Source organism: Chrysemys picta, chromosome 2, assembly GCF_011386835.1.
Source record: "Chrysemys picta bellii isolate R12L10 chromosome 2, ASM1138683v2, whole genome shotgun sequence".
Classification (NCBI taxonomy): Eukaryota; Metazoa; Chordata; order Testudines; family Emydidae; genus Chrysemys; species Chrysemys picta.
The window spans coordinates 207,386,569-207,412,931 of NC_088792.1; the positions used below are offsets into that span (position 1 = coordinate 207,386,569).

The 26,363-nt window shown below is 42.3% G+C and overlaps 1 protein-coding gene across 5 annotated transcripts in view; it reads left to right on the forward strand.

Annotated features, from left to right (window-relative positions):
* The window catches only part of MYOM1 (myomesin 1), a 98,974-nt gene that overhangs the window by 16,176 nt on the left and 56,435 nt on the right, over nucleotides 1–26,363 (forward strand). For 4 of the 5 annotated variants that reach the window (XM_065585322.1, XM_065585323.1, XM_065585321.1 and 1 more), the window contains 9 exons: nucleotides 2,241–2,378; nucleotides 7,402–7,612; nucleotides 8,229–8,386; nucleotides 12,442–12,534; nucleotides 15,809–15,897; nucleotides 16,025–16,087; nucleotides 17,529–17,693; nucleotides 18,306–18,467; nucleotides 24,890–25,031. In XM_065585322.1, coding sequence (XP_065441394.1) covers nucleotides 2,241–2,378; nucleotides 7,402–7,612; nucleotides 8,229–8,386; nucleotides 12,442–12,534; nucleotides 15,809–15,897; nucleotides 16,025–16,087; nucleotides 17,529–17,693; nucleotides 18,306–18,467; nucleotides 24,890–25,031 — 1,221 coding nt within the window. The remainder of the gene's footprint in view (nucleotides 1–2,240; nucleotides 2,379–7,401; nucleotides 7,613–8,228; nucleotides 8,387–12,441; nucleotides 12,535–15,808; nucleotides 15,898–16,024; nucleotides 16,088–17,528; nucleotides 17,694–18,305; nucleotides 18,468–24,889; nucleotides 25,032–26,363) is intronic. The other variant, XM_065585324.1, reaches the window with a different exon arrangement.

The window sequence follows — 26,363 nt, forward strand, 5'->3', positions numbered from 1 at the left end:
CCCCACTCTTAGCCCCTTCTTTGGGCTTTTCTGCTGCAGAGGCTGATTTCATCCAATAAATCCACTTTGTGTGTATGAATATGGGAGAAACATTAGGAAAAGTCCAGACATAGTGTAATAGTGGATGGAGTATAAATGCAATGGTCAAAGATGCAGCAAAGATGCAGTCAGTCCTATTTAGCATATGGATATCCCCTACATTATAGGCAGAGCTGGTAGCACTGCCTATTATTCAGGTTGCCCAAAGCATGTGATCCTGTAATTAAAGACTGTCTTATAATGGAGACACGCAAGGGGGCAAATTAATGTTTCAAAGGGACAACCTTAATTCTGGCATTTTCTAACTTTTGAGTGCTTGCCTTTGCAACCCTTAATAATGTTCTTTTAATAGATTTTTGTGTGGTATATATCCATCCATTTAGACACAACTGTAGATCGGAGGTGTAATTCATAGTTTATCATATAGGTATAATCCTTTCCAGGATTTCACAGAGTAGCCAGGAGCAAAGTATTGTGAGATGCAATTTGCTAGAACTCCAAGCAGAAACAATTGACATGACCACCATTTGTTGGTCAATGTGTGCAGTTTGTAGCAGTGGACATGCTAGTCTTTGCCCTGAAGATAAGGATGAGATGTACATCCCTGCTTGCACTTTCTTGAGCACTATGGAGAGATTCTGCCTGGCAACCAAACCTGGAACAATGCTGTTTGTTCCAAGTTTGTGGGAGCCTGTAATTTTTTTCTCCCTTCAGGACTATTGCAAGTGAGGGTGGGATTTAGCACATATTTTGGAATATCAGGAAGTTCCTTCTTGGAATACAAATTATGGTACTGACATCTCTAAAGTATGTTACCTTCTAGACTCAGGCTTCAGCCTACAGACTACACAAGCCCATAGATACCTGAATATTTCATGTATTAGCACTAACAGTATAGATTTGGAGATCATCTTGCGTTTTCATCCAAAGGTTCCAATACCAAATACCTGGACTTAAGATGTGCCTGATAACTATGGTCAGTCCTTTCGGGCTGCCCATTTATAGCTGGTGTTAACATGGATCTTGGCGACATACAGTCTGAAAACCGGATATCCTTGGATTACTTGTGCCATGTTCTGATTGCAAGTGGGTAGACAAGCCAAGGATTTAGAAAAGGCTGATGCTTATTTGGGACTTATACCTTTGGAGCATATTATGAATATGAGAAAAAAATGGCTAATAATAAGTTCAGTGCTCATTATTGTATTGTGTAATACTGAAAATATCAGTAAGGAGGACATGTGCTTTTGGAAAGAGGAAGGCATTTGGTATTCCATTTTTAAACTAAATTATTACACTTTTAAAAATAAACCAAAATACTGTACGACTACCCATGCCTTAAATGTATTCTGACTGTCTTCAGAAACTTGTCCAAAGTTGAGGGGAATCCATGGATTCGGCAACTGTGGCATTCTCTTTTCCTCTGTTTCTCCCCTTCTCTACTTTTCCTTCATTAAATGACAAATTAATTCATTGTGCTTGCTTTTTTTCTTTATTTGGTAGTGGGGTAGCATGGTATAGTAATAGTACATGGTCTTATCAGTCACTGAAATTCATGCTGCCATACAGTTTGCATACATATAGTTGAAAAAGCATTAGCACGCTGAAGTGTTTTGCATATAAAAAATTATTCCAGCTAGGGGAACTAGATAACTTCATGTTTGGTTTTAGAATATAGAGCTTTTCACCCATAGTTCACTGGTTCAAATCGAGTTCGGAGGATTAAAATTCTTTAGGATTTGTTAGATGTTCAATGGCCCTTAGTAGCAGGTGAGGTAGTCTTAGTCTAAGATCTAGTAAACAGGTAGCCACATCACAAAAAATATCATTACGATTTACATGAGTTGGAACCCGCCTATCTTGATTGACAGGCTCTGCAGACTAGCCATGGACAGGGGTATAGAAACTCTAGAAGGCCCAGCTCACAGGAGTGGTGAAATGTGCACTGCTACTAGGTATGCTGGACATTCTCTGTACATAGAGGGATTTAATTTCAAGGCCCATCACTTTGGCACCTTTAATGAACAGTGAGATAAAATGCATTTTGAAAACTTGCTAACTGAAACATCATAATTGTTTGCTAAGAAAGCATACGAGAGCTTAAATTATAAAATCCCTAGTATTTCTTCTAGTTTTTCTGAATGTTTTTTTCAACAGCTTCCCAATTTTCTTTGAGTCTAATGATGTGGCTTTTATTTCAGACTAAAAGATTCCAATATAATGATAGAAGATCGATCCTATAAGTTGAGTCCCAAAGCAAAGAGGGCAAAGCAGAGTTTATTCTCTGAGGAGAAAGAAAATAAAGCCATTGACTATGTAGTACCAGTGTTCACGGGACGGTATGTTTGTTTTCCTTTCCCTTTTTCTTGGTATCCTTGTTTATTCATAAAATATTCCTTATTATAATAATTAATAATCCATCTCTTTTTTTATTTATCAACCTCAAAATGCTTTAAAAAAGGGGGGTTAGTTTTCTCCACTTTGCATATGGGGAAACACACAGAAGTTAAGTGTCTTGCCCCCGGTCACTGAATGTGTGAATGACAAAGCCTGGAAGGAAACTCAGGTATTCTGATTTAGTTTTGTGCCCTTGTTTCTGTGCACATCTTATTTCCTATGAGAAGGAAAGAGAGGAAGGACATTTAGCCATGAAACCTGGGCTTGATGCAGGAATTACTGGCTAAAATTCCATGCAATAGGTCAGATGGTTTTTCTGGCTTTTCACATCTGTGAATCTGTGGTGAATTTGAAGGGTCAGGCACCCCACTTCCTAGAAATCTGGGAAACAAGTTTGTACCCACAATTTTGTTGGCTTTTCTAGTTTAAATATTTTCTCTATAATTTAAATGTCTCTTATCAAGTCAGTGTTAAATATGGCAAAATTGAAAAAAACTTGGTCATGTTTTGCCCTGGCAGAGGAAAAAATGTTAACGATAAAACTAATTAAGATCTCAAGTCCAACATAATCAACTCTAATGCTCCCAGGTAGTGGTGGTATTTATATCATGTCTGCTATTGACGTGATAAATTTCTGCTGCAGCAATGTCCTAAGTAAATCTGAATGTGAACTTTACATAGTAGCCAAAACCAAGGCAAACATGGAGACTTTCCTGGGATATGGCATAATGATTTATTATGAGATAATGACAGTCCAGGCATAGTCATTTGTTCAGGTTTATTCATACCAGGACATGTCATGGAAAACTAACTCGTGATTGGAGATCAGGAGAAAAGCCCATTTGTTGTCAAATACACACCTCTGTTTAGCTTTTATGTCTCCTGCGAAGCTGTGCTTTTCACATGACATTTATGAAGTGTGAGAGACAAGGTAGATGAAGTAATATCTTTTATTGGACCAACTTCTGTTGGTGGAAGGGACAAGCTTTTGAGTTTCACAAGCTCTTCTTCAGTTCTGGAGAAGGAAACTAGAGTGTCCAAGCTAAATACAAGGTGGGACAGATTAAGCATAAGGGGCTCACAAATATTGTAGGAGACCACATAAAATGAAGTAATTCATACTTCTACAGTTGTAGGACAATGGAGGGTCAGTGGGCAGCAGCATGTGTTATAAGTTGTTGCAAAGGGCCATAAAACCAATGTCTCTGTTAAATCTATGTTATTGTCCAGTGGAGTTATGAATTTAAGTTCCCAAACTCATCTGTTGAAGGTGTTGTGCAGGTTTCCTTTCAGGATGAGGATTGAGAGGTCAGACGTGGAATGGTTGCTATGTGAAGGTGTGGAATTCAGTGGTATCATGGGTTACTGCTGAATTTACACTTGTAAATTGTAGCACTTCTACTGTGTGTGTAACCTCATGCTTTTGTGTGGAATTCAAATTTTCATCTCGTTAGTGGGACACATTTGCTTTTGCCTTTTTAATACCCTGTTTTTGAGATGAGGCATCTCTAGCCCAGAGGTTTTCTTTCTTGTTCTATCCCCTCCCATTATCTCTAAATCCAAGAGCCATTTTTCTTTTACCCTGCCTACTCCTCCTTGCCAGAGATTCACTGCTCTTTAATTCAACTAAAATACAAAGACTTATGCCCCCTACAAAACACTATTTTGGAGTTTTAAGTATGTCTCCCATGATGGAAAAAGATAAATTTAAAATTTCATGCACAATTTGCAATAAATCTCCTTTAAGGCTACTTACGATTTATGGCACTAGGTGATATAGGGCAGGTCTACTCTAGAAGTGCTACATCGGCGCAGCTGCACCACTGTAGCATGTCTGGTGAAGACGCTCTAAGCCGCTGGGAGAGTGCACTCCCATTGGCATAATTATTCCACCTCCACAAGAGGCGGAAGCTATGTAGGCGGGAGACACTCTCCCACCAACATAGCGCCGATGTGGACAGCGCTTAAGTTGCTGTAACTTGCGTCACTGAGGGGATGTCTTTTTCATACCCCTGAGCGATGCAAGTTAGATCGACTTCAGTAGTAGTGTAAACCTGTCCTCAGGTAACTGGGCTGTTTTAAAGAGTGTTGCATTTGCGATGTTCCATTAGCTGCTTCTCCTTCTCTTCAAGACAAACATGTCTCCTTTTAGCTGTGCCTAACCTTTACAAATACAGGATTTATTCCTCCTTTTGGAAGGAAGTGTTGTCCAGCAACTGGATGACATTACTCCTGATTTGCTTTACTTTGCTTTGCTTTACTACTGGGTTGTGTGATTTGGGGCAAGTCACGACCACTCTGTAATTCATTTTACTTGTTTGTAAAATTAGTATAATAGTACCTAACTCAGAAAGGAGTTGTGAAGCTTAATTAATTTCTGTCTGTACAGCACCTGGAAATCCTAAAATAAAAGGTGCTATAGAATTCCAAAATATTATCATCAGTACAATTATTATGCCTTATACTACTACCTATTGTCGACCCTATTTCCTGCACATGGCAACTCAGAATGTTGTGAATGCTTTTGGGCCATTTTGTTGGCCCGCACTGTGATTTTGAATTAGTTTAAGAGTTTTAAAAGGCACATGATGGTCATTAAGTGTCCAAGTAGGCATTTTATCACGTGTTTTGTTTTTGTGAATTTGTTGGCATCATATTGGTGTCTGTGTGCCAGGATTGTGGAAGTGATATGTTGCAATAGTGTCAAGTATTTATTCTTGTTTGAAGGATAATAGCCCAGACTCATTGAACCATGTGCATGTTATAAATCAGACCTAAATTCTCCTGTGAAACCAATCCACAGTTTCCCATGCACAGATAGTTTGTCCAAGGAGTAGGTACTTAAAAAGGTCAGCATTCTAGCCATTCTACCGTGCTAGTACATTGGCAGTGGTACTGTTTCAATAATGTTTCCATTATAACCCTCTGTTTTCAGGGGTTTCAAATTCTTCTGTAAAAATTCACTCACATGGAATACAAAGACTCAACTCATTATTATTTGTTCTTACACACACAGAGTCAACATCAGCTTCTGTGCAATTGCAGGGTATAAGTCAATGCAGAATTTGGTCCAGGGAGGATAAAATTAGGGAAAACATGTTCTAGCATATAAAGCAACAAGTGCCCAATCCAACTACCACTGAAGCCAATGAGATCATTTCCACTAAAATTAATTGAAACAGAATCTGGCTCATAGACAGGAACTCTGCACCCAACAACACATGTAAGCTGTAAACTTGTGGGTGCCATACATTGAGAACTGTTTTCCTGAAGAAAGTATTTTAAATATATAATTTTAGGCTTGAACCTGCAGTCTATACCCAGGTAAAGTTCCCACTTATGTCAATGAGAGTTTTGACTTTATAAGGAATGCGGAATGAGGCCCTAAATGCTCTGTTGTTTTTGCTGTGATTCACCCTTTCAGGGAACACTGAACCCTGATCTTTGGCCTTGGCAGATAAGGAAAGGAAGAAAGCTGTAGATCTACACACTTGAGGCCCAATCCTGCAAGGTGCTAAGCCCCTATTTGGAGCTGAGGGTGCTTATTATCTCACAGAAGCTGCTCAGCAGCTTGAGGATCAAATCCACGTTCCATTAATGTTATGGTATCTTAAACATTTGAAGGGCGCTACCAAATTCATGGTCCATTTTGATCACTTTCATGGCCAGAGGGTTTTTTAATTGGTCAATTTCACATTTTCATCTGTTTACATCTGAAATTTCATGGTGTTGTAACCATGGGTATCCCAACCCAAAAGGTACCTTGCAAGATTAAGCTTTAGATATGTGTTTTCACTTTCATTTGCCGGTATCCATTTCTAACTTTAACTCTTATACTTGAATTCACTTAAATCCTATCTTCTTTTGTTAATAAACCTGTTTTATTTTTAATCTAAACCAATCCAGTGCTATGTTTAAACTGAACTGGTTGATAACTCCAATTAAAGTAGCAAACTGTTGAATATTTCCTCCTTAGAGCGGGAACAAACCATAATATCCCTCTGATTTTTCCAGGATAGGGCGGGATATTTCAGAACACATATTTCTGGGAAAATTCAGGGTTGGGAAGATGTGGAGTCACCATACCAGTTGTTAACCACAGTTGGTGGAAATCTGTGGTATTGCAGGGAGGCCCCAGGATCCAAAAAGCATTGGAGCAGGGCTGCCCAGTACATAAACAGAGTGCATGCTTGTTGCTGACTATGGGCATCCCACGAAGTGAGCTAGGGGCAAGGCATTGTGAGGCACTTGGGGTTACAGGGTAAGAGGTGACACAATGCTTCACTAATCTGGATTGCACACCTGAATGTGACAATATTACTAGAGCTGATGTTGATTGTATCCTCCATTGTTGAATGCCTGAGAGGGATGCTGAAAAGAGAATAAAGTGTTTATGAAACGCTAATAATCTTTTAAAAATATTTTAAAGAACAAATGACTTTACCGACATTAAAGAAAAAAGTGCTCGTTTGATTGCAGAGAGCCTGGGACTGTTCTTTTTCATATAAATCAGAAGTGAGAACTTTGTTATACTGCTGCTGTAATCTCCAGTTTGTGGTGTTATTATAAGTGCCACTGCTTCAAATCACTATTTGAAGTGTTATTGTGATAGCTCTATGGGTATATCTTACACTGTTCTTTATAGCCATGGAAATGTGAAAGTACAACAGGAAATGTATTCAAATGAAAACCTGCATGACACACTTGTAATAGAGAAATGCTCTGAAAATGGTAATGACCTTAGATAGCATGATATACTCAGTCATTGAGCTGTACCCTTCTGTGTATCTGTTGTTAATATGATATGAAATTGTTTATTGGGTAATGATCCTTAAAGTAGAAATGCATTCTGAAGAGTCTAAGGCCCATTATTAAATCGAGAGGGCCAAGCTAAAATGAAGTGTTATAAATGAAATGTTTTCTCACCACTTTCCAGTGTGATTGTGCTTTTTTTAATTCCTTCAGTCAAATGTATGTCAGCGGAATTACAGATACAGAAGAGGAAAGAATTAAGGAGAGTGCTGCATACATTGCCAGAAGGAACCTCTTTGCTACAGGCGAAGGAATTAGTGCAACTAGAGTGGCCACTTCATCCTCTACAGAAGAGCAGCATGAAAAGAAGTCAAGGAAAGTAGCGATACGAGAGTCAGCTGAACGTCTGGCCCTGAAGAAAACGGTAATAAGACACAAATGAATCCATGGAGTGTAAGAACTTTGGGCCTGGGATTGGTTTTTTTGTTTGTTTGTTTGCTTTTTGTTTGTACAGTGTCTGGCACAATGGGGCATGTCATGGCTGTCTAGCCAGCACCCAGCTCCCACTCTGCATGCTTGCATCATGCCGGGGGCAGACAACAGTCAATGGGGAAGCAGCTTCTTAGTCCCGCCCCTAAATCCTTCCAACTCTTATGCAACTTTCCAACAGTTGAGCCTTTCACTAAGGTTCCCCTCAGCCCTGGGACCTGGCCCTGCCCACAGACCAGCATCCCCCAGCCCTGCGACCTGGCCCTGTCCACAGACCAGACCTGCCTTCCTTGGCACCTGGTCCCACCCACAGATGGCTGATTTTTGTGTGCCTTGGAGGTGGCATCGCTAGTAATTTTAGAAGACCATCTTGAAGCTGAAGAATGTCTGTCTGTCTAAGTAAGAAGGATATATTAAGTATAATAATCTGGATTTTAAAATAAAAATAGCATTCTGCATATTGCCCTAGAAAAAGCTCTAAAACTTTCTTGGGGTGTGGAGCAGTAGTATACGTAAATGGTGAGTTTTATGATGAAATATTTCTGTTCTAGTTAGAAGAGACTGAGGAATTTCACAGAAAGCTGAATGAAGATAAACTTTTACATGCTCCTGAGTTTGTTATCAAGCCTCGTTCCCATACTGTCTGGGAGAAACAGAATGTCAAATTACATTGTACTGTGACTGGCTGGCCAGAACCCCGTCTTACATGGTAGGCTTGTATCTTCATCAGCAATACTGTTCTTGATTGCAAATATGCATTCTGAATTGGTAAATTCTCAGGAAAGCTATGTGGGCGACACTGAGGAAAGCGCAATGTAGATATGTGATCAATGCAGAGCAGTGATGTAAAAAGCAAAGGCATTCATGAGAAGCAGGAAAGATTGCCATACACCCTTATTCACAATGAGTAGCTCCTTACTCCATGAGTGGTCCCACTGATTTCAATACTTAGCACACTTTAAATTAAGCTGAGAGAGCTCATAATGAACATACTCTGAGACTCCCCAGAAGTCCTCCAACAAAACAAGGGAAGACCGGATTTGACATTTTTGATATTTCTAAGATAAAAAACAAGCAGAGGCCATCCTCCCAGCCCGCCTTCCCTTTTTAAAAAACACTTTTCAGGCCACCTTTACAGAGAAAGAAGCATAAAGGTTACAAACAAGCTCAATTTAAAAAACAAATCCTTTGCAGGTCATCTTTAAGGTGCAAAACTGCTGTTTTTTTATAAAAATGTCCCAACTAACCAAAAAAAAAAAAAAAAAAAAAGAAGAAGAAAAAAATGGAAATAAAATAAAATATATTATCAAGGCCATCTCGAAGGGAATGTTTTTCTTTGAGGCATCAGAGTGTCTTTATTGTCTCTGGAGCATTAATGGCTACTGTGGTTAAGAGCAGATGCTTAGCTGCTGATTCAGTTAGTTTCTCTCCATGCGAGGACGCAAGCATGTTCCTGGAGGTCACATCATAATTATTTAAGTTATATGCCATAGATAGATTTAGGGCCTGATGCAAAGTCCATTAAACCCAGTGGGAATCTTTCCTTTCACTTCAGTGGTCTTTGAATCAAGGCCTTAGTCTAAGGGCTTGTCTCCACTTACCGTGGATCGATGCTGCAGTGATCGATCCACCGGGGGTCGATTTAGCGGGTCTAGTGAAGACCCACTAAATCAACTGTCGATTGCTCTCCTGTTAACTCTAGTACTCCACCGGAACGAGAAGCATAAGGTAAGTTGACAGAAGAGTTTCTCCCGTGGACCCACTGTGGTGTAGACACCGCAATAAATCGACCTAAGGTACGTCGACTACAGCTACATTATTTACGTATCTGGAGTTGCGTAACTTAGGTCAACTTAACCCCATAGTGTAGACCTACCCTAAGAGGTCCCAAAATATTCTATTACAAATGTGTGGGGCATAGATGAAAGTCTAAGTCTCTTGGATTAGTGTCTTTCCTGGCTGGAATTTAATTTATGCTTAATTAGTGCTGAGCTGAGGAGCCTTTCTGTCTCATTTTTTTAAATCTGGCCTGGGCTATCCAGAAATACAATCAAGTTATTGAAACAATTAGATGGGGACATAGTGGTGTTTTTTCAGACTTTAAATGGAATTTGATACTTGCTTTTATCTTATACAATACTTTGAGATTGTGTCTATCAAGCCATAAATATTTACAACTAAGAGTTGACAGAAAATTAATTTATGTTCAGTACTAAACATTAAAGGATCTATAAACTGGAACTGAAACTGCATTTGTGGAGGCATTAGAAAAACTGATAAAGACTAACATGACTACCACTCTGAAACCTGCTCTCATATCAGTATTTTAAATATTAAACAAATGTTTGGGTTTGCTGCCTGAATTATTTAGCATCCTACAGGAACTCTGCTGTACTTGTCATTTTATTTACTATCTATATTTCCTTTGCATTGTGCTTTTAGACAAATAGCTCACTACCAAAAATTTACCTATGGGCCTGATCCAAAGCCCACTGAAGTTAATGGGAGTCTTTCCACTAAATTCAGATCAAGTGGTCTGTGGACAAATTGTTTCAGTTGTGTACACATTTAATATTTTAGTTGCATTTATTCAAGAGATAATCTAAAATTGGTATTTCAGATCTGACTCATTTTGAACTTAAGAAAACATCCAGTTTTGGATCAAAATTCATAGCTGGAGCCCAACCCTATAAGATGGATCCAAACCAAAACACCAGATTTGAACCCTTTTTAACTTCAGCTCAAATCTATCTTTAAATTATTCCAAAAGATTGACATATTCATTTAGGGCTAAATGAAGCTTTCAGATATATGCCCTTGCCTCTCATTGAAGTCAATGAGAGTATCCAACATGCATGCAAGGACAAACTGGCTCTTGAATTAAATTTAAACCGCAATAAATTTGGGTAGTGGAATTTAGTACATTATTTTATTTCAAAAAATGTGTACTTTGTGCTTGGTCACCAATGGAAAGAATGAATTCAGAGCCCTTACAGCAGGTGGTTTTGCTCAGACATAAGAAGAGCACTGAACTGTATCTGATAACATTCATTCAGCATTTGTTAACCAAATGTCATTCACATATTCCAAGCCGTTGTTCATTATGTGAACAATGAAGAATTTTGAATGCCGTGGGTGACAAATTAAAAAGCTTCAGGGGCTTTCATTCTAGAAATCCTTACAGTGTGATGCAGGTTCATTAACTGATGCAGTTTTATTGGCTCCATTGGAAAGAAGATATGAAAAACCAAGGATATTTGGGACTTGCAGTAGAAAGTAAAAGTTATTAGTGCATAATGATAGTGGGCTGGTTGCAATCCAACATTTGCTAATGATGTGGCTGTTCTGGAATTTATTTGACTTTCCAGAAATAACAAGTGGTCCTTCAAAAGTGTGAGGCAGATGAATATAAATCTGCCAAAAATGTAATCATTTATTTTTCACTAACATGATCATGAAAAGAAAAGGAGTGCAAGGATTCTAAAAACTGATATAATTCATTTAGGGTTTGATCCTGCACAGTGCTGAGCACTGAATGATCTCAATTCCTACAAACTTCAGTGGGTGCTCAGAACCCTGTCACGGTGTTTGGTAGCTTGCTGGCTCAAGTCCCTTGTTTTGTGTGTTACTATCGGGGGAGTCAGTGCATGTGGTCAGAGATGAGTTCTGCATAGATGCCCTGCACATCCCCACGCAATGCAGCTGGGGAGCACCACTGGCTAGTCCAGGCAAGAAGTGGTGGCAGTTGGATCCACTGTTATGTAGATCTTCTGACCATTGTTCCCTGTAAGACAGGATATAGAATAGCAGGGCAATAGTGCCTATCAAACAACTCTGGTGTTGCGCACAATCTGAGGGATAGGATTCCTTCACCCCCAATCCCTGTGGAATGCCCTTGCACCAAACCCATCTCCTTAGACTTTGCACTGAGAGGAAGATCAGACTGAAAGTTAATGGGACTTGTGATGTTAACTCACTTAAGCATTTTTGAAAACCCCACACTTAGCCCTGTGGCCATAAATTTGCTGGTATGGGTAATGTCTGTTATTCCCAACAGTAGGAAGACTTGAAAGGCAACTTTCAATGTAAGGGTTGATTAGCAGAGATAGCTTTGGCTTGATCTGTTTCAAAAGTGATTTAAAAATACTGTTATACTGGTTTCCCAAATAAAATAAGCTATACTGGAAGAAGGGCTTTTTCGTGGGTATAACTAAGGGCTTGTCTATACTTACCGCGCTGGTTCGGCGGCAGGCAATCGAACTTCTGGGTTCAATTTATCGCGTCTTGTCTGGACGCGATAAATCGAACTCAGAAGTGCTCCCCGTCGACTCCGGTAATCCTGCTCGCCGCGAGGAGTACGCGGAGTCGACGGGGGAGCCTGCCTGCCGGGTGTGGACCCCCGTAAGTTCGAACTAAGGTACGTCGACTTCAGCTACGTTATTCACGTAGCTGAAGTTGCGTACCTTACTTCGATTTGGGGGTTTAGTGTAGACCAAGCCTAAGTCTACCCTGGGGTTTATACCAACATAGATTGGTAACGTAAGTTTTAAGTGTCGTCTAGGCTTTAGACTGAATATATGGTGGTGTAGAGAGCCACAGAGTTATTATTGTCATTGATATATAGAGGTCTGAAATATCTCACTTGTGGCTCTGCTACTCATTAATAATATGATATAGATTGTAACCCAAACACCAAGCATTTGCCCTTTTATTGTAAATGATTTATACTTCAGATTACTATATCTTGTTTTTGTTGTTCCATAGGTACAAAAACAATGTGCCCATCAATGTGCATACTCACCCTGGCAAGTATTTCATTGAAAGTCGATATGGAATGCACTCACTGGAGATTAACAAGTAAGGGAGTACCAGATAATTAAATGATTTCAGTAAAAATGTTCCTGTTGATTTACAACTGCCTAATGTGTGTATGTCTCTTGGGAGTCGAGGGATAAGAGCTACGAAATTGGTACAGTTGAGCAGAATAGTGTCTCCTAAAAATGTAAGAAGCTCTGGTTTTCATCTATCAAGGATAAGCAGTCTTCCTAAGTGAGTTATAGCTGGATTGTAGTTCAATTTATAGTTGAGTCATAAATACTTGGGCTACTTTTGATAACCTCTGCCACCTTCTTCTCCTCCCATTTACAGTATAAACATGATAAATAATCTTGTCCAGGCTTACAATTGTGACTAGTACAATATTTGATGATTTATTTAGCTCTATTTTCAAATACAAATCTTGGGTGTTAGTCTTACAGAAAAGAACAGTGTTGGGCGCCACCCACACAAACACAAGAAGAGTTTTAGCAATATTCTTCATCCAAATTTGGAATTTTTTGCAGTTGCCTGTATTAAAGAAAAATTGAAACATGGAGACCTCTTTGTAATGTGAGGCTCCTTGAGTGATCAGTTCTGCCTTCAGCATTCAAGTGCCTACTTTAGATGCCTAAGTGCTGATTGGAGCATACAAATGTGAGATTTGGACATCATAGTAAGATTCTCACATTACAGAGTTTACCAAACAGTTCCCATAGGTCCCATATTAGACCCCTCTGTGGGATATAATAACATGGACAAAATCCCAGGGATAATAATCAGTACATTTGGGTTTTGTCCTACTTCTTCTATTCATTGATCCTCATCCTGAACTTCAAAGAGACATTTTAAAATAATTATTCCTCCTGTAGCTTGAATTTGAGTCCTGGAGAAACTTAATATTTACTAACAATACCAGTTAGAAGTACTTATCTCTTCAACATTATGCTCCCAACAGTTTTAACCTGTTCATATATTTAATTCAGCTTTATTTCTTATTTCTTGAGCTAGCTTATTTGAATCTTAAACAATTGTTTGAACATCTATGCAAGGTGTTTTATTTGTTTGTCTTTACTCTTCCATATCCACATAATGGAGAAAAGTATTAGTATGTTATTAATTAAATAAATAAACATGCACATACTCCTTGCACATTGTACCAGGTGAAATTCAGAGACTTTGCTCAAATGAATAAAAGTGAACCTTCCCTTGGCTCTTTGGCATCTGTAAAACATCTGGGAAGATACTGAGCTCCTCCTGATGAAAGCTGAAAGTATTCAGCACTTCACAGTATCAAACCATTTGTAAGGAATATTGGATCTGATTCTTCTCTTATTATATCAGGAGTGAATCAGTTTAGTTAAATGGTGTTGTACTGATGTAAAACTAGTGAGGGGAGACTCAAGCCCCTTCTGTACAATAATCTAGGGCCTGATCTTGTTTCCATTGAAGTCAATGGGAGTTCATGAGTATGGACTAAGTAAAAATGGTGAGGAGGGGGAATAAGTAGCTGAGTGAGTACTAACCAAATACTAGGTAAGGACCTCAGGATTGCATCCCCAAACTTTTCAGAGTACAATTTAGTAGATTCTTTACTGAAATGCTTTGACTGGCAAAACAAAACTGTGCTTAACTGTAGTGAAGTTCTACTGTGAAGAAAAATATGTCAGCAAGGTACAATTTTAGTTAGGAAATTTAATTAGGACCCTGAGGAAAGGTTTAAAGAATTAAGAAACAAAGAAACCCTATAAAGACCACTTTTCTCTCTTTCACTGCCTCAGACCCTTCAATAACCACTCAGCCCCTTCCCTGTCCCCATCATTCAGTTAATTCCCTGAATCCTTTTCAATTCCCTGCTGCTCTCCAATAGCTCTGGAAGAGTTTCTGCTGGCCTCAGGCCTCTGCTGAATTCTACTTTGTACTCTCTGGGACTAAGTGCTCCAGAGAGTTAGACATTTGAATTCAGCACAGACAAGGACTAAACAGATGGAATATGATAGGTGTTTGGACATGATCAGTAAAGTTGGGTGAAGGGTGAATTGGGAAACTAATTGGATGTTTGCATGGAAGGAATAGGTGCTACTGAAGGGTTGGAAGAAGGGAAAGAGTAATGGGGATCTCATGAGAGGTTATAGGTAAGGCTCCGTGTTTGTCACAGAGGTCACAGAATCCGTGACTTTCTGTGACTTCTGCAGTGGCCCATGCGGATGGCTTGGGAGCTGCCTGAGCAGCTCGGGCAGCCCCTGGGCCAGTTGCACTGGTTGCTGCTGGGGCAGTCTCGGGACCCCCCTCCCCCAGCAATAGGAGTTTGGGTGTGGGTGTGGGGAGCTCAGAGCTGGGGGTTGGGGCATGGGGCGGTGCTTACCTGGCGGGGAGGCGCCCGTAAGGGCGACAGGAACTTCACTCCTTCAGCTCCTAGCTCTACGTGCTGCGTCCAGCCGCAGGCACCATCCCCATGGCTCCTATTGGCCACAGTTCCCAGCCAATGGGAGCGGCAGAGCTGAGACTTGGGGTGGAGCAGAGGCAGCACATGGAGCTAGGAGCTGGAGGTTGCTGCTTCCCAGGAGCTGGGTAGGGAGCCTGCCCCAGCTCCGCCAACACCCCCCCCCCCAGCACCCATGGCACCCTCTGGGCCACTCTCCCCAGCACCAGCGGTGCCCCCCGAACTGCCCCCTCCCCAAGTTTTAGTCAGGGGTATATAGTAAAAATCATGGTCAGGTCATGGGCCGTGAATTTTTGTTTACTGCCCATGACCTCTCCATTACTTTTACTAAAAATACACTAAAAATACACAAAAATGTAGCCTTAGTTATAGGTAAGAAAGCACAGCCATTCTGGTTGTTGAAGAGAATAAAGGAGGGAGATAAGTAAGTCATACAAGTGAATCCAAGCATAATGAACATTCAAGTTCAAGTCAGTCTGGCGGATGGGTAAAGTTTCAAGTAAATTCTACTTTTAAGACCAATTCACTTCTTCTAGTTAATGAGTAAAGGAGGCTTGTGTTTTCAAAAATCTCATAAGGCCCTGTCCTGCACTCCTCACTCATGGCCTGCTTCAAAATCCATTTAAATCAATGACAGTCTAAGTTTAATCAGGTGTAATTTATATTGACTTCAATGGGACTTTTACCTGAGTAAGGTTTAGGCCCCTTGTTAATTGAATGAGAGAGAAAAGCATTTAAATCAACACTGAGTAACCATTTGCTACATTACATTGTGAAAATAATGTTTAGAAAATGAAGTTTTGATATCAGGCATAGATCCTAGAAATGTCAAAGAGTACTAGATGCCCTGCCTAATCATTTGCATCATTTCAGATGTGATTTTGAAGACACCGCTCAGTATCGAGCTTCTGCTATGAATGTTAAAGGAGAACTTTCAGCTTATGCTTCCCTTGTGGTAAAGAGTAGGTTTGCAGGATATATTTCCTTTGATTTTTCTTTGAGGGGGCACATTAAAAATTCTGTTTACATGGCTCAAAGTGCTGATTACTTCTAGGCAATTGTTGACTAGAGTTGTTCTCTTTTTTATAGGATATAAGGGAGAGTTTGATGCAAGTTATTTTCATGCTGGAACTGTTACCATGCCTCTCAGCTGTAAGTTCAAAAAATGTGTTTGCCTGACCTAATCCTTTAAAAATTGTGCCATTGTGACAAAACAACCAAGCAGATTATTTGGTGACATTGTTTAGAAACAAAATGGGTCTGATTTTCAGAAGCTCTGAACAGCTGCAACTTCAGTTGAAGTTAGTGAGAGCAGCAGATGCTCGGCACCTCTGAAAGTCAGACCTTGTATGATATAAACTGATGTTATCTCTTGGGGCTGGTCCACACTAACCCCCCCAGTTCAAACTAAGATACGCAACTTCAGCTACGTGAATAACGTAGATGAAGTCGAAGTATCTTAGTTCAAACTACAAGGTACTTACCACGGGTCCACACGTGGCAGGCAGGCTCCCCCGTCGACTCCATGTACTGCTCTCGCAGAGCAGGAGTACCGGTGTCGACGGCGAACACTTCCGGGATCGATTTATCGCGTCTAGACAAGACGCGATAAATCGATCCCAGAAGATCGATTGCTTACCGCCAAACCCGGAGGTAAGTATAGACGTACCCTTGGTGTCCACAGCAATTTTTGTTTATTTTACAACTGTCTACTGTACTTATCTGTTAGAATAGTGAGATAGACACTGATACATGCTTTGTGTTTATACCTTTGGCATTGCACTTAGATCTGGAATATAAATGATCAAAGAAAGAGGTGGAAGCCTCATCCCTTGAAACCTGTAAGACTAGACTGGATAAAACATTAGAGGACAGTCTTGCATTGGCTTCATGGGAGGGACTGGATGACTTGATAGCTCTTGTTCATCTCTAACTTCTATGATTTCATGAGGACGAGTAATAGAGATCAAATCGACAGAACCTGAAGTTAAGTCTTCTAGGTATAAGTAATCAGTGGGGCAGATCCTCAGCTGGTATCGAAGTAGCTCTACCAAAACCAATGGGGATATGCTGATTTACACCAGCTGAGGATCTGGCCTTACATTTATAATTACTTTCAAGTTTTACATAAGTACATTGAAATTTGAGGAGTTGTAGCAATACTGCTCATTTAAATAAAGTATATTGGACCTGCTTCTGCAAGGCGCTGGGAGCTCTGTATTTCATAGAATCATAGAATATCAGGGTTGGAAGGGACCTCAGGAGGTTATCTAGTCCAACTCCCTGCTCAAAGCAGGACCAATCCCCAAACAGATTTTTGCCCCGCAAGGATTGAACTCACAAGCCTAGGTTTAGCAGGCCAATGCTCAAACCACTGAGCTATCCCTCCCCCCCGAAGATTTGGAAGATTTGAGAGAAGGGGGGGGGGTTGGGTGTTTTTATTATTTATTATTGTGAAATGTAGTAATAATGTGAGGCATCTGCTATAAAAATATAGAAGGTTCCATTTATATACAGTAGTTTTTGCTGGTTTTCGTCATTTATCACTACAAAAAGATAAAAAATTAAATAATCAGACAGTTTTCTTTAACAGTTGGTGTTACCCCCCATGGCTATGCTTCCAAGTTTGAAATCCACTTTGTTGACAAGTTTGAGGTAACCTTTGGGAGAGAAGGAGAGACAATGAGTCTGGGTTGCACAGTTATCATTCATCCCGACATTAAGCGCTTCCACCCAGAGATCCAGTGGTACAGGAATGGTAAGCACATATTACAAGATGAATTTTAAACTTGTCTGACACAGAGCTTCATTCCCTTTCATATCCAAATGAAGAATGAAAAGAGGAAATATAAGGGTATATTATAGCTGTAAGATATGGTATAAAAACAAGAGGGAAATGTTAATGACTTTTTTTCAAAATTTTCCCTTTTTTTTTTAAATTAAAAAAATGGCAAAATTTTGAAATGCAAAAAATTTCAATTAGCTCTACAGTTGGTCAAAAATGAGAGGAAAAATTTGGGAAACTATCTGAATTTTTCCCATTTCTTTTCAATATTTTTAAATCTGAAACATTTCAACCAGCTTTAGTATTTATATAGCCATTCAGTGCTTGTGACTTTTGTTATTCATTGATATGTTGAAACCTCTCTTAACTGATCACTCCAGAGACTGAGAAAAATCAGTTGCTTAACGGAGTTAGATCAATGAAGTCAGTGTAAAATAGGTCTGAGAGAAGAATTAGGGATACTTTTGTGATTCTCTTTTAGGACAGGAAGTTGTCTAATACGGATGATCTCTTGTACAGGTTTCATTTTATTTAGGAATAGATTCAATTCAGACATCTCTCATTACAGAACTCTCTAATTTCTAGGTGTTCTTATTACACCATCCAAGTGGGTCCAGATGCATTGGAGTGGGGAGCGGGCTACGTTAACCCTTGCTCATGCTAACAAGGAGGATGAAGGTCTTTACACTCTTCGTGTGGTCATGGGGGACTACTATGAACAGTACAGTGGTTATGTCTTTGTTCGAGGTAAGATCTGGTGATGTTACCCTATGAAGAAAGCAGGATAACTAAACAAAGTGAAGAGAAATCAATCCCATTAATTTCACCTTTTTTTCAAATGAAAACATTGTAACTATTGAAAACTGTGAGATGCTTTTAAAGAGCTTGTTAATCAAGATGAACAAAATGCTGTGACGTTGAAGAAATGTCAGTTGTTTAGCATTATAATTTCCCATTATTGTCATGTGGAAAACTTGATAAGATACCTCATACCTGGGTGGCACCGCCATGTGTTTGAGGGTCTTTGGAGCCTACTGATAGCACCATTATTCAGATGAAGAAATTCACTGTATTGGTGCAGTTATACAACTCTTTGGCTATAGTAGCTTGTGGACAGTGATGAGCACTAATGATAAAGAGAAGAAACCCATGTAACAGATTATGAATGTATTATTTTGCCCATTTGTTGCTAACTACAGCCCATTGTTTTGACCAAGATGCTGTGCAATAACTATTTGACTCTCTTTAACACAGTGTGTAATAAGTTAAAGTACATTAGGAAGTTTATGAGGCAAGTAAAGAGTAGAAGTTATTTAAAATTCAGAACCCACTAAAAGATTAGTTTTCTGTCTATCTTGGTTTATACTCTTGTACATTGATAAACTTCCTACATTTTCCTTAGAGGGAATGTCCCTTTAAAAAGAGCCTTGATTATCAAATTTCACTGGTCCATGCACTGATTCTATATCTGTCTCAGCTGCTGAAGGCAGCTGAAGTGTGTAATGCTAATCCTAAAGGCTCTTGAAATTCTTGGCTCTGTGAACGTGCCCAGAATGGCGCCACTTTGCCAAATATAGCAGAATCCGGTGATATGCAGATTACAGCCTGCTTGGAGATCATGACTAAAGCAGTCATGCTCACAAATTGTAGAAAGAACCCATCAAAATGTTTGTTTGTGACCTCACAACAAAATAGAAAGATGGGAAAACAGACATATCAAAAGCTGTGTTGGTATATACATAAATTATCATTTTTGTTAGTATTTCATCTCTTGCATGAGACAGAGAATTGAGGTCTTAGCCAATTGTTACCATTAAAGGCCACATAGCACTTTTTGCAAGAGTATGGATGTAGCTTTGGTATCCTGGCAAATTCAAATTAGGTGAATTACAGTCTTGCTTATTTAAATTCCCCCTACAGTTTCAATTGGATAATACAGAGTTCACTTCCTGTCCTAAACTGTTGTGTAATGATGCTACATACAGTTCATCAGCTGCCATATTTACTCTGAAGTGGTTGCCCTTATAGAAATTCCCATCTACAGGCCCCCAACTTGTGAGGTGCAGAGCACTGCGCAGGATCAGGTCCCTATTGTAAGTGCATTAGTAAAGTTTCTGAAGTGTTTTGTGAGCCTTCTGTACTACTGTACAGTGGTCACCATTAACAAGTCAGCATTTGCTAGCAGGCAGTAGGGGTGAAATCCTGGCCCCATTGAAATCAATGGGAGTTTTACCACAGTTATTTCCTAATCTAACTATTGGAGAGGAAGTGTGGTACTCAGATACCACTATGTGTAGGGCCCTACCAAATTCAAGGTCCATTTTTGAAAATTTCATAGTCATAGCATTTTAAAAATCTTGAATTTCATGGTTTCAGATATTTAAATCTTAAATTTCACAGTGTTGTAACAACCAGGAATATGTATTTTTAAAACAGCAAAATATAAAGCCCTTAAGATTCCGTTGTTTCTCAAACTGGGGGTCCTGACCAAAAAGGGGGGTGGAAAGCTATTGTAGGGGAGTAGTGGTATTGCCACCCTTTCTTCTGCGCTGCCTTCAGAGCTCGGTGTCAGAGAGTGGTGGCTGCTGGCCGGGCGCCTAGCTCTGAAGGCTGCGCCCCCACCAGCAGCAGCACAGAGGTAAGGGTGGCATGGTATGGTGGCAGCAGTATTGCCATCCTTATTTCTGCACTGCTGCTGGTGGTCGTGCTGCCTTCAGAGCTCGGCTCCTGGCCAGCAGCTGCTGCTCTCCAGCTGTCCAGCGCTGAACGGTAGGGTAGACCAGATTTCATGGTCTGTGACATGTATTTCATGGCTGTGAATTTGACAGGGCCCTATGTGTAAATATTGGCAATTAAAGGCTTTTAAATGTTGACCACTAGATGTACATTGAAGATTTACTATTATTGCTATTAATAATGTTTATTATTGAGTTATATTTAATGGATTATGTATTGTGTAAATAGTAGTTTTTAAAGATAACACCAATGCTATGATAGAACAGGAAAAAAATTATATAGAAGTCAGGCTCGGTAACATTGACATAGCATAGCTCCAAAACCTCCCAAATTACACTGCAATACCTGCAAGGAAAAACAGTGTAATATGGTCTTTTCCAAAGCTTTAATTTAGCGTGCTGAATAATCTTTTCATGTTGTTATTTTGGAGCTAGAAAGAATAAGGGTTGGAAACTTATTGTAAATAAGATCATTATAATAAATAATATAAAATGCTATAATACCCTGGGATCCAGCAGTTTTAAAACTTTTGATTTTAGATAGAGTAGGGTTACCATACGTCCAGATTTTCCCGGACATGTCCGGCTTTTGGGGGTTCAAATCCCCGTCCGGGGGGAAATCCCCAAAAGCCGAGCATGTCCAGGAAAATCGGGAGGGAGGGATGGAGGGCTCGGCCGGGGCCTCTTTGGCCGGGGCCGGGGTCGCGGGCATGGTGCCGGGCCGGGCGCGGGGCCGGGCGGGGAGCCGGGAGCGCGGGGCCGGGAGCCGGGCCGCGGGCCGGGGTAGCGGGGGGTGCGCCGGGCTGCGGGGCCGCGAGCCGGGCCGGGGTAGCTGGGGGGGGGGTGCGCCGGGCCGCGGGGCTGGGCGGGGAGCCGGTCCGGGGTAGCGGGGGGGGATGCGCCGGGCCGCGGGGCCGGGCGGGGAGCCGGTCCGGGGTAGCGGGGGGGGGGGTGCGCCGGGCCGCGCGGGGAGCCGGTCCAGGGTAGCGGGGGGGGATGCGCCGGGCCGCGGGGCCGGGCGGGGAGCCGGGGGTGCGCGGGGCCGCGGGCCGGTCCGGGGTAGCGGGGGGGGGGTGCGCTGGGCCGCGGGGCCGCGAGCCAGTCCGGGGTAGCGGGGGGGTGCGCTGGGTCGCGGAGCCGGGAGCCGGTCCGGGGTCGCGGGGCCGGGCCGCCGGGGGGTGCGCTGGGCCGCGGGGCCGGGAGCCGGTCCGGGATAGCGGGGGTGCGCTGGGCCGCCGGGGGCCGGCAGTGCTGGGCGGGCCGGGGGTGGTCGGCCGGGGTCGCGCCTCCTCCCCCCCACACCCCTCTTACCTGCTTCAGGCTTCCCGCGAATCAAATGTTCGCGGGAAGCAGGGGAGGGGGCGGAGACTTTGGGGAGGGGGCGGAGTTGGGGAGGGGGAGGGGCTGGGGGCGGGGGCGGGGCCCCGTGGAGTGTCCTCCATTTGGAGGCACAAAATATGGTAACCCTAAGATAGAGTTTAAAAAATGTTTACTTAGCAGAGATGTACTGTTTTCCTTCAAGTGTTAGGCTCCTTTCTGTCTAGCCCTAACCCATCCCCCTGTCCTGTGAAGTAGCACACAACAGGACTGGTAAAATGCCAGGAGTAATTGGACAAACTGATGTTGATCGAGAAAGAAACAATGCCTCTTCTATGAAAACCTGTCACACAGACTTCTTGGAAAGGTTACAAAATGTTTATTTTCCTCACAAATATGCTAATAAACATACAGCTACACAAACAAGTCATGTCCCACAAATGAGGATACAGTTGCATAAACATTTTCAGCTCCCTATATCTAGCACTGCACTTCGGCATTTAAAGTTTTAGATAAGGTTTGCCTAAAAACAGACTCCACAGTATCAAAATCAGGGCTCCTCTGACACATAGGCCCAGACTTGTAACAAACATTTGACAGGAAGTACATATATACCCTTCTTCAGTTTATTTTCCAAAATGAGTCTGTCTAAAGTAGTAATAGATAGACCTCAAAGGGTCTTTCTTGATAAGCATCCTTGCTTATCTGAATTCCTTGTGCCTAAATGTCCTCCAATTTATTCTGGATTTGTACTGTTGACTTCAGTGTATTTACTCCTGATTCACACTAATGGAAGTGAGACCAGAATCAAACCCCTTCAGTTAGTTCCGGGTTTACAATGGCATCAAAGGCACTGGGGTGCCAGGTCCACACTGGGAAGGGACCCATTAGAGACCTGTCTAACCCATCCACCTGGCTGGGTCTGGCCCCTTGCCCAGGGCAGTCTAGCCCAGGTCTTGCTGTCTGAGCGGCTCCCCAGTGCGGCTCCGGCTCCGAGAGGTCTCTGCTATCCATCACCTGTGGGGCACTGCCCGCCTCTCCAGGGGCCGAACCGCCTGGGACCAATGCAGAGGCTGGGCCAGTCTCTGCCAGTGGGGGGAGTAGTGCGGGGGGCTTGGCTGGGCTCTGCCAGGCAAGTGGGTCCTGAGGGAGCCTGGCCTGGACAGGCCCCACTCCTGTTCCGGCCTGGCTGATCGTGCCGCTTCTGAGGGACTGGAACGATCCCTGACCTGGGACTGGCCCCGGCTGCACTGCTGATTCAGCCCAGCAGACACGGTCACCTCCCAGCAGGGCTGGTGAGTGTGGCCAGAGGGCAGGGCACAGGGGAGTGGGTCTCTGGGGGCCTGTGGCAGGGTGCTGGGCAGTGAGGGGGCAGGAGCACTGGGCAGTGGCTGGGTGCAGGAGGTTTGTGTCTTTTGGGACACTTGGCAGTGGGGAGTATGTGGGGTGGCGTGGGCAGTGGGGAAGGTTTGTATGTATTGGGATGCTGGGCATAGGGGGGCTTGTGGAGGGGTGCTGGGCAGTGGGAGATGGGGGAGGTCTGTGTGTGTTGTGACACTGGGTTGTGGGGGAGTCTATGTGGGGTGCTGTGCAGTTGTGGTGGTGGGGCTGTGGGTGGGCACTGGGGGGTCTGTGGATGGGGGGACGCTGGGCGGGGTGGTGGTGGTTTGCAAGGCGCTGTGCAGTTGTGGTGGGGGGTCTGTGGGGAGGGGTCTCTGGGCAGGGGGCACTGGACATAGGGGCTTATTGGAGGGGTCTTTGGGTAGGGGGCACTGGGCATAGGGGGTAGGGAGGCACTGGGTTGGGAGGCGGTGTGGTATGTGGCACCAGCCCGCCCCCGAGGGGAAGGGGCGCACTGGCAGCACAGGGCCGGGCGGGCCAGTGTGAGTCTGGTGGCTGCCAGTTTGTAAATGGTGTCCTTGTGCTGGGCTGGGCCCAATTGTCCCTAACCAGCCCTTCACTCCGGGGACTGACCCCTCCCGTCTCCCTGCGCCATGCCTCATTGCTGCCATGGGGGCCCACAAATATGTTTGACACTGGGCCCACAAAAGGTTTATCTGGCCCTGCCTTCAGTCTGAAAAAATTGGGCTGGAAAGCTCAAGAGAATAAGTTTTCTTGTGCCAGCCCCATTGATTCCTGCCTCCTAGTGGAGTGAATATCCTACAAGAATAGCTTTTCTTCCAAGCCCAGCCAGAACAAGCAATGAAGGGAGTGTGGAGGGGGGGTTGAAAATGAGAAAGGAAATAAAAAATTTCCATTTATATTCACTTTTTGAATGAAAAATATATTCAAAATTTTTCAAATGTCAAAGAATGGCTTGGACTGAGTTTGGGATTGGTTTCTGGTTATTTATTTTATCCAACCTTCTTATGGAATCCATCAATGTTTCTGTTATCCTTCCCAGATCACCCACCACAGTTCATCCATCTAAAATGGAGTTGTATCTCCTTAAAAAATACATCCTCTCCCCCACCCGCCAAGTTCAGGAGTCTAGCAAACAATCATTTCATGAAGATGATTGTTTTCAGGGGCGGCCTGGTTAAAACCATACCTTTTAAGGGGGACACTCTGTCTATCCAACTGTAGCTGGGGTTGAGGGTTGGGGAAGATGTCTGAGACCTAATAACATTTTGTCAACTTGTAATTTCATCATGAAACATGTCAGTGAGCTCACAAAAGTGTACCGTATCACTCTTTGTCCTTGAAAACTACAACACTCTAGATCCAAACAACATTGCCTGAGCTACTGTCCAGTGCTAAGAGAATAGAGTTTGATATTTTACGTCAATAAAGCAGCAGGATGACATTTAATCACCCAAGAGATTTTACTTGAAGTATGGCAGTATCTTAATCAAGAAGCAAGATTCCTGATTTGGTTTGTTTTAGAGGGCCTCGATCAATGATTACAATATGCTGCAACATACTGGGTGTTAATAAATATTGATAACAGAAAAAGAAATCTATAATAATAAGGAAGATGTAGGACCCAATCCTGGTCCCATTGAAGTGAGTGGTAAAACTTTCATTGGTTTCAATGGGAACAGAGTTTGGCCCTTAAAGAGTAACCTGGAAAAAACTGTGACTCAGATTTAAAAATGTAAATCTCCATCTTCATAGATGCAGATGCTGAAATGCCAGGAGCCCCGGCTTCACCACTGGATGTGGAGTGCTTGGATGCTAACAAGGATTATGTCATCATCTCCTGGAAACAACCTGCTGTTGATGGAGGAAGCCCCGTCCTTGGATACTTTATTGATAAGTCAGTATTTATGTCAAACTGTACCTACTACTGTATTGCTGATCACTGTTATTCAACAGCCTAATAATAATTTAGTGACATAAAATGTGATATTGTCATTTGTAGCTCTTCTTGATAGCTAAAAATACTGCTTTTCTATTTCAGATTCAGACTCCTAGGGCCTAATTTTATTTCCAATAAGTTTAGTGGGAGTTGGATTGGGCCCTTAATTATTTAGGAAATAATCTTGTGAGTTGCTCCTTACCCTGTACTCCCTTTGACTTCAGTGGGATTCGAGTCCTCAGTATCATGCAGACAGTGCTCGGTAATGTGCAGAATCAGGCCCTTAATGAGTCAGCCTGAGATTCCTTCTGCAGTATTGCCAACCCCAAATATTCAAAAATCATGTCAGGCACCAAAAAATCATGATATTGGCTATCAAATAATATATGCTGAGTTCTTTATATTTGCCTTTTGGTTTCTGAACCTTTGGGGCTCACTCAAATCATATTGCCAAGCTTTTCTCTGACAATTACTTTTAAAAGAAATGAGAGCTGAGATGCTCACATAATGTGATGAGTCATCTCTGAGTTACCCCTGAGCCTGTTTAAACCTGATAAGTCATCCCTGAGCCAGAGAGTGTGATGAGTCATCAGAGGGAATTTGCTGCAGGTCTTGTGATAGGGCCTGTGCCATTCAACCAGGGTTCAGCCAATCCACAGGTGAGGACCCACCCATGTGATCCCAAAGCAGGTACATAAGCGCCTAAGCATAGCAGTCTCTCCACTCTGTTCAACATTATTACTTGGCTAGGAGCATTCTCATTGCTTAGTAGTTCTGACAGCTTGCCTGTGCTCCTGCTCTAGCTCATCCCTGTTTCCATACTAGCCAGTCCCTGCTTGAACCTGTGTCTACTTCTGCCTCAGCCAGCCACACAGTTATTCTGACATCTAATCACAGGATTCCAGGAGCTGGGGCTTTATGGAATACACCAAATATTGTAAGACTCCTGATAAAATCATGAGAGTTGGCAATGCTAATCAGTGATAGAATGCTGCTTATTCAGAAGTGTGTATAAGCATTTATAATGAGAGACCTAGACCGTGGGGCAGGTCTAAGTATATCAGTGTTCAATTCAAGCACGTTTTCTTTTGTTTGATCATTTTCCAGTTTCCCGTAGCGTCCTAACTGATATGAGCTTGGTCTAAATTCCATCCTCCCCTCCCCCCCAGGAATTAAAAAACAACAGAACAAGACACTGAAAAATAATTAATTTTGAAACTGAACTAATATCAAACAATGTTAGTCAACAATTCAGGTAACTGCTAGCTCAGCCACAGGATGTCTCTTATT